The sequence below is a fragment of the Orycteropus afer genome, unplaced genomic scaffold (genome assembly GCF_000298275.1).
Source record: "Orycteropus afer afer isolate SDZICR_OR568_19922 unplaced genomic scaffold, OryAfe1.0 scaffold00018, whole genome shotgun sequence".
NCBI lineage: Eukaryota > Metazoa > Chordata > Mammalia > Tubulidentata > Orycteropodidae > Orycteropus > Orycteropus afer.
The window spans coordinates 884,187-892,100 of NW_006921605.1; the positions used below are offsets into that span (position 1 = coordinate 884,187).

General features: G+C 57.6%; 1 protein-coding gene and 3 non-coding genes across 4 annotated transcripts in view; 3 read left to right on the forward strand and 1 right to left on the reverse strand.

The window, feature by feature from the left end:
- The first annotated feature begins 1,041 nt into the window (after positions 1–1,041).
- On the forward strand, positions 1,042–1,113 carry TRNAQ-CUG. Its single transcript has one exon. It is a non-coding gene; the product is annotated as a tRNA-Gln (tRNA).
- A 113-nt stretch (positions 1,114–1,226) lies between these two features.
- TRNAQ-CUG lies at positions 1,227–1,298 on the forward strand. The gene has a single exon. It is a non-coding gene; the product is annotated as a tRNA-Gln (tRNA).
- A 114-nt stretch (positions 1,299–1,412) lies between these two features.
- On the forward strand, positions 1,413–1,484 carry TRNAQ-UUG. The gene has a single exon. It is a non-coding gene; the product is annotated as a tRNA-Gln (tRNA).
- A 2,676-nt stretch (positions 1,485–4,160) lies between these two features.
- Positions 4,161–7,914, reverse strand: part of NARF (nuclear prelamin A recognition factor) — a 31,821-nt gene continuing 28,067 nt past the window's right edge. Inside the window, exons 8-11 of the mRNA XM_007959788.1 lie at positions 7,832–7,895; positions 6,177–6,314; positions 5,841–5,998; positions 4,161–4,402 (exon numbers count right to left, since the gene is read on the reverse strand). Coding sequence (XP_007957979.1) covers positions 4,161–4,402; positions 5,841–5,998; positions 6,177–6,314; positions 7,832–7,895 — 602 coding nt within the window. The remainder of the gene's footprint in view (positions 4,403–5,840; positions 5,999–6,176; positions 6,315–7,831; positions 7,896–7,914) is intronic.

Genomic DNA, 7,914 nt, shown 5'->3' on the forward strand with positions numbered 1-7,914 from the left:
GCTAACCGGAAGGCTGGTCCACTCTTCAGAAGGAAGGTCCGGCAATCTACTCCTGTAGAGATACTGCCTTGGAAACCCAAGGAGGGGTCACTATGAGTCGGGTCCGACTTGATGGCAGTAAGTTTATTGTGCTTTGGGTGCAAATTTACAAAGCAGAATTCGTTTTACATTCAACAGTTTGTGTACATTTGGTTTCACTCCTCCATGCCTGTCCCCAGCCCTAACCCACTGCTGCAGGTCCTACTCTCTCCCTACATTCCAGAAAGTTTCCCCAAAGGACTGATGTCCAGAATGTCCTTGGTGGAAGTTTACACCTGTTTGTGTTTCCAAACAGGAAAATGTGATGCTTTGATTTTAAGCAGTTTGTCTGGAAGAAACGGCTTCCTCCACCGTGGAGAAGGAACGGCTCAGCTGGAGCAGCATCAGTAAAAGGACGTGAATCTTTCCCAAGGAGCCATTCAGCTGATGGGGCAGACACTGTCTCCATTCCTCCCCCAACTTCCAGCCACCGCAACGCAGTGCAGCGCTGAGTCTCCACTGTCCAGGGCCACGGACTCGGGCCGTACAGGGTGTGTTTCCTGATGCATTTACTTTGTTTCTTGACTTGTTCGTGTACTTTTCAACAGCAGAAAATTAGACATGAATTCAGAGATGTCCCCTAGTAAGAAGCTGAGGGAGGAAAAGCGGAAGGCCTCTTTACTTGTAAGTGGGCAACCGCCTAGCTCCACTCTGGTCTCTGGTCTGCTGGGGGCTCCTCACTGTGATCACCCTCAGGACAGGGCTCCAGGGCGCAGGGTGCACGCCTCTCAGACAGCAGGATGGTGCCGCAGAAGTGTAAAAGTCCGTAACCCAGCACTCCTTGCCTTGAATCCAGCGTCTGTTACAAGGTGTTTTTCCCACTGTGAGCCTCTTGGGCCTGGGGGCTGTGCACAGGGCACCCAGCCCCATGCACCCGCCCAGGCACTGTTTCCCCGGCTGTGTCCTTGTCTTTGTTCCTCTGTCCCCATCAAGAGGCAGATGACAGCAGTAGCCACAGCAGCTGGTTCCATGGTGTAATGGTTAGCACTCTGGACTCTGAATCCAGCGATCCGAGTTCAAATCTCGGTGGAACCTGTGTGCTCTTTTTATCTTCACCCTGGAGTTTAGTGTTTTTTTGGGCCACACCCTGTCCCAGTTGCAGTATTCATGACTGATGACTGCCCCATGGGAGGGTCTAGAGACATGCTGGTTCTATGGTGTAATGGTTAGCACTCTGGACTCTGAATCCAGCGATCTGAGTTCAAATCTCGGTGGGACCTGCGTGTTCTTTTTATCTTCGCCCTGGAGTTTCGTTTTTTTGGGGGGCCACACCCTGTCCCAGTTGCAGCATTCATGACTGATGACTGCCCCATGGCAGGGACTGGGGACATGCTGGTTCTATGGTGTAATGGTTAGCACTCTGGACTTTGAATCCAGTGATCCGCGTTCAAATCTCGGTAGAACCTCATCTGCAGCCTTCACCCTTTTACCACGGGCTGCCTGTGGCAGCCGGGCGGATGCCTCCGAGAGCAGGGTGCAGTGGCCAGCAGCCCGTGGGGCTCCCGCCACCGCCTGGTCCGGCAGGGAAGGGCCACTCCCTGACGCCGCGCGCACGCGCAGTCCCCTGCGCACCAACTCCACCAGGCTTGCTGGGGGCCCGGCTGTCGGCAGCTGCAAGAGGCTCTGAACCATCCCAGCTGGTTGCCCTTGTCGCAGCCCGCCCAGGGCACGGCTGACCCGTCCCCACCGCGCAGTGTGCGCAAATGTCTCGGTGGGGGGGGGGAGCCACCTCCGTCAGGGCTTCTGACCCTTTAAGGTCCCTACTCCTCCGACTCCTACTTCCGTAGTGATACTGCCTCGGAAACCCAAGGAGGGGTCGCTATGAGTCGGGGCCGACTCGACGGCACATAACAACAACAACAACTCCTCCGACTGTGGCTGCAAAAAAAAAAAAAAACCCAAACACGAAAAGGGTTCGTTGCCCTTGACCTGCAGCCTTCCACAAGGTGGGCAGCTGCCTGGCTGCAGATTCTTCTCTAACAGGGCCAGAAGTGGTGCCTAGACATGGTGGGATGGCAGGACCGTGTGGTCCAGTGCCCCAGAAGCCTGCATCTGCGGAGCTTCCAGCGATGGGCCACACAGCAGACACCCTCAAAGTTGGGTGAACCGCAGGAGCGTGCAGAAAAGCAGTGCCCTTGTGCCTCACCTGGGCAGAGCCCAACTACACAAGTGAACAAAGCTCACCTCTCAACTCCAGAACGGACAGGTGTCACAGCAGTTGGACGAGGCCAGGGGGACGTGAATCAGGACACCTAGCCTCTTGGGCGGTCCGGCCTTGGTTTTTACTGGCTGGACCACAGGGACTGAGTCATGAAGATGGCCAACATGTGTGCAGATTCACAGGCTAGTTCACGGTCCACTAGAAGCACACAGTGGCATCAGAGCCCTGACAGCACTCATGTGCGACAGTGGGTGGGGTCTGGGCCTGGACTTCCCGTACCCTCCTCCCCTCACTCGCCCCAGTGCTGCCCCCTCATCCAAGTGTCTCCCCTTGCCCCATTCCGTTTTGGTTTTAACAAAGAAAAAGGACACCTCTTTCCACTCTTCTCTTACGCAGAAGATACAGCACACAAGACTGTAACCTGAGACCAAGGGAGACTCCTGCCAGTGCTCCTGGGACAGCACCGCCCCTGGGTCCTGGCCTCCCTAAGTGACACACAGGTTTGGGGCAGGTGAGCTGTAAAGGGCACTGCCAACATGCTTGAAGTCCTCATTGTGGCTCCAAGATGGCAGACTCTGATAAAGGCCAGCCCTCCCACTCCTGGGCTTGGAGTCCCAGGCTGGCTGGGTTTCTTCTTGGGGTGAGGCAGAGGCCAGCTTTGAGCTCTGGTCCGGGGATGGCTGAGGATGTGCAAGGGGACCACTTGGACTGGCCGCCAGAAGGCAGGCAGCATCTACCGCTGACCACACGCTGCACGGCTGGAGAACACGCTCTGCCAAAACTGCTCGTGCAGACATGCTGTCCAAGCATTTATCGCATACTCAGGCAGGGGATGAAGACCCAACTGTGTACAGGTCGACAGCAGACAGATACAACTGCACACACTGTACTGTCATCCAACGTGGGCAGGTCTAGCACGTGATCGGATGAGGGTAACCGCACAGACGGAGCTGCCAAGGCTTGCACACTGAGGGGCGAGGACCGTCACCAGTGCTGTCGCTGAAATCAGCGGCACAGAGCTCGTTTCCCAGGGTGAACCCCACTGTGGTTACTAGATTACTAGACGCTGGAGACTTCCAGGGGTTTCCAAGCCCTTTCTTCATTACTCTAAGTAAGCTGTCTTCTCTTCCCTGCCCCCCTTAGGGCATGCTCACACTTGCAGTACCTGCAGGGGTGAAGGCATCCCTCCACCTGTACAGGAGGTGCCTCTACCCCATCCCTCCTGTCGTACACCCCCCTCAGGCATCCCTATCACCTGGTGGGAAAGTCAATTTAAAAACAATGTGAAAGCCAGGGGTCAGGGCACAGGTGACAAATACCTGCAGGGCAGACCACCACCACCTGCACAGGTTTGTGGCCCAGGACGTCTGGTCTGTATCCAGAATCCTGTACACAGTCCCTGGATTCCAAAAGGCTGGCAGTTTGCTGAAGTTCTCGGCATACATACCGACAAGGGGAGTGGCAACGGCCAAACCAGGAGTCCTGCTGGGCAGCCTGGCCCGGCTGCTGACAGGCCCCAGGTCAGCACAGGTGCTCCACCCTGCCCCTGCCTCCTGCCGGTTCCAACCTCAGATGACCCGAGGTACAGAGGTACATGGCACCTCCTGTGGCCTCGGCTCCCCCAGGACACCATGTGCATCATTTCTTAACCCTAAAAACCACTCATCTGTCTCTGTTCTTTCCTTTGGGCTTTTATCGCAGTCTTAGGGTAAGAAGATCCTTGTGTCAGGGGCCCTCTCTTGCGCTGAACCATCCCAATGCCATGTGTGTCGTGAGGATAGCCCCACGTGCAACTGAGCAGGCCTCGATAAATAGAGCTAACAGAGCCGAGAGGATTCCGACCATCCAGGGGACAAGCTGACTCGTCTTCTCTCAGAGTTCCCAGCACTCCCCCACTGAGCAGTTCCTTGGTCCGCCTCTTCTACCATTTGATGTCTAAGCCGCTGGGGGGGAGCCCCGTGCTTGCAAACGAGGTGTGCAGCGCTGCCTGGACCCTGGGGGGGTCGGCGCCGTGCAGCCACTCCCGGTACAGCGCCTGCACGTGCTCGCTGCTCTCCGGGGGCCGCACAGGGATCTCTGAGTAGATGCCTTCCATCTGCCGCAGCAGGGCCTTGTCTGCGTGGCCGTCCTCAGCCCGGGCCTGGCCCCTGCCATGCAGACACCCTGAAACACACAGAGACGAGGGCAGTTTTAGGGAAGCTTTGCATCAAGGGATGGTGGTTCTGGAGCTGGAGGGCCTACAGCAAGGAGAGGCTGGAGTGGGGGGCCCTGACATGTGTCTCACCTTTGAGATTGTCAAACCCTGGTCCCCACGAACTGGGGGTGCCTCTCAGAGCACTGGCAGCTGTGTGTGCAAATTGGGGCTTGCACTTAGCACGGAAGGCACATGGCCAGCGTCACAGGGTAGCGGCCTCACTCTGCACTCAGGGTGCCCCGCGTACAGGATGCCACAGGGGCCGGGACTACTAAGAAGTCCTGCAGGAGGATGCAGAGCAGATGGCCGTCCTGCTTGGACTGAACTGCCACATACCATGGCAGTGCCCACAGATTTAAACTTCTGACCTGCAATTTTGAAAAGCCCCTCAGGTCTGGGAGAGCCCTGTGCTGGGCTGATGCTCTCATTAGAAGCAGATGGGAGGCACTTCCTTCTCAGCCCCTTCCACGCACGGGCCGCAGCCCCCTCCTGTGGCCCCGTACCCCCAGCCTTGTTTCCTTCCCAACTGCACCCTTCACTTGGGCCTCCTCCAGGAACTTCCAGCTCAGCTGGAGCGCAGGAACCCAGTTCAGCTCCTACGTTACAGCCAACCCTTGGCCGCCCAACCCATACAGTGGCTGCCTCTCCTCTGGGCACCACTCAGGCATCTGCTTCCCGTCCCCCTCATGGGTCCAGCGATTGCCAGGGCCATGAGCCTCTCTTCCCATGATGGCCCACTCCAGCAGCTGGTCCTCTCAGGGCCAGGCCCACCCTGGCTCTGCCGGCCTCTGGCTTGCAGGGGGACATCCCAGAGTACAGGCCACTCGTGGCCCAGCTTAGACCCTCTTTCCAAGGGACCTCTGCTTAAGTCCAGAACCCAGCTCCCCTCATCTCTGCACCCAGGCCCCATCCCCCAGCCACACAGGCTTCCTTGTCCACCCTGGCTGCCACCTCAGGGACCCCAACACTTCCTGGGGACACTGACTACAGCACCTGCTGTCTGGGCTAATATGTCAGCCTGTCCCATCTGCTCAATGAGAGTGACCAACAGGAAACAGGCAGAACTACCTCTGCCATTGCAGCAAGCTCCTGGCCAACCTTAGTCCCCTGCCTCATGGGGAGGCATGTTGTCCACGCCAGCCACACCAACCAGCTCTTTCTGCTGGTGAATGACAAGCAGTGGTATCCCTGTCATCCAGTGATGGCTCTGACCAACAGTGGCCCCCATGAGGCACACAGTGCAGGACATCTCCCAGGGGATGTCCGCAGCCCCTCTTCTTCCCAGCAGCTCTTCACTGCAAGCAGAGGTGACCGCCTGCACCCACAGAGGTGTCAGGGTTGAGAACAAGGTGTCACACACCAGCACGGGCCCGGAACCAGAAGCTGCCCGCCCCGCTCCCTGCTCACCTCCAGGACACGCGAGGACCTCCACAAAGTGGTACGGTAGCCTGCCCTTCCTCAGCTTCAGGACCATGTTCTGGATGTTGCGGAAGCCACAAGCAGCCGCAAATCGCAGCACGACCTCCCCGCCCTTCTCCAGGGTGACTTCCTGGAAGTCCTTGTTTCTACAAAGCGAACAGGACGCATTACTGCTCTACTAATCCTTTTTCATGATGGTTTGCTGATGTTTGGAAATGTGGCCAAAATAAGGAGAGCTCACAGCCGGCATCAGGTGCTCTGCTCTCAGAACCACATGACCGTGGGCGCCACCCGGCCGCCCAAGGACACTGCTCCCCCTCACACCTCAGGGCTCGATAGGTGACCTCCTTCACCTCCTCGCCAAACAGTTCTTTGGCCGCGTGCCGGAAGACGTGGGCCAGGTACCCGTCCGAGATGGCTCCATCATGGCGCCGCACCTCTTCTTCCTTCAAGTCTCCAAACCTGATCAGGCAGAGAAAAGACCAGCCTCCAGTGAGGTCACCAGCACTGATGTCCGTGGCCACACGGGTGAGCAAACAACCGTGAGACCTAAGCCACACTCCGAGGAGTGTTGTGATCCAAATGGCTGCTGGCACGTGAGGGCCTCGACAGACAGACGTCTGTGCTTCTGCAGGAAGCTCCTGCCTCCTTTGTTAGTCTGAATGCCTATGAAATTCACGTGGGCCCCTAACCCGAGACTGCAGAAGGAGTTGAAGGGGTCCTCCTATGCAGGTGTCAGATCCAGTAGCTTCTCCCTGGCCCGGGGTGAGGGTCCTTAAATGTTGGCTGTGACGTACGTTCAAGCCCAGAATGTCAGGGATATTAAGGGCCAGGGGAAGTTGTGTAGCTGGTCAGCCTGTGCCCCCAAGGAGCAGTGGGTCACCTGCAGGAAAGTTGCTGTCCCCTAGCTCGGGACTCAAACAGCAGGCACTTTCATCTGACTCCAGCTTTGCCCAGCTGCCCCCTCCTAAGGAGAACACGTGCCCCCACATGCAGGAAGCAGTGTTTAAGGATCAGCTAGTGTCACCTGGCAGGGAACTATGCCAGGAACCATATCAGGCATATGGAGCTTGCAGGTGAAGTCTTGCTGAGAGTGACAGGCCGTGTACTGTGGGGTTCCCGGAGGACTCTGGTCTCCCAGAGAGGGTCAGGACGGGGGGACTTGGGATTCTGCAAAGGCACAAATGGGATGCCCAGCAGCCAGTGTGGGGACATGGCTAGGAGGGACTAAGGGGGCTGGGAGGCAGCTTGGCACGGATGCTCTGTTGGCTTTCCTCAGTTCCCTCCCACTGCTGCAAATGTGCCTTGGGGGAAATTCCACCCTTGGCAATCACATGTGTCTCTGGAGAACCCCACAACTCAGAGATGAGACACTGGGAACCTGAGGGCAATCTGACAGGGCACCTTCTCTGCTGAGGCAGGACCAGGGCGTGGTATCCCTGGTGCTCTGTCACCCCAGCCCTCCTCCTGTGAGAGGACACACATGGCCCTCACCACTAAACCACTAAGGGGTGAGGTGGGCCCAGGGCAAGTGCTCGGCCCAGCCAGCTGACTCGGCTCTGTGTTAGGGGTGGGGAGCTGGCCATGGCCCTGAGCAGCTCTGTTGGGTGGTTCAGATGCAGGATGCTAGGAATAAACTAGGTTCACAGAGGAAATGTGTCAGGGTGCAGGTGTGTCACCTCCCAACAGGGCACAGCCACCCGTGGCCTCCCCTTTCCTGAAGGTTCAGAGTCTGGAAAATGCAGCCAACACACGTGAAAGCCCAAGCCTGCAGTCTTCCTGTAGGCCTGGTGACAGCTTCATGCCTGTGTCCTGCCCATACCCAACTCATGCCTGGGAGGATGGTAGGTCCTGGTGGGCTGGTGATGTTCCAAGTATCCTCTCACCCTCATGTGGGACCACTGGGGGGCATAGGTATGACACCTGGCCACCTCACACAGAGCCCCCCTGCCAATGACCCTTCTGCAAAGGCCACTCACAGAGTGTCGACAGTGGCATCCTTCACGGCGAGGTCACTCTGCTCCATCATCTGCAGCAACTCACCTGCAGACAAACAAGAGGC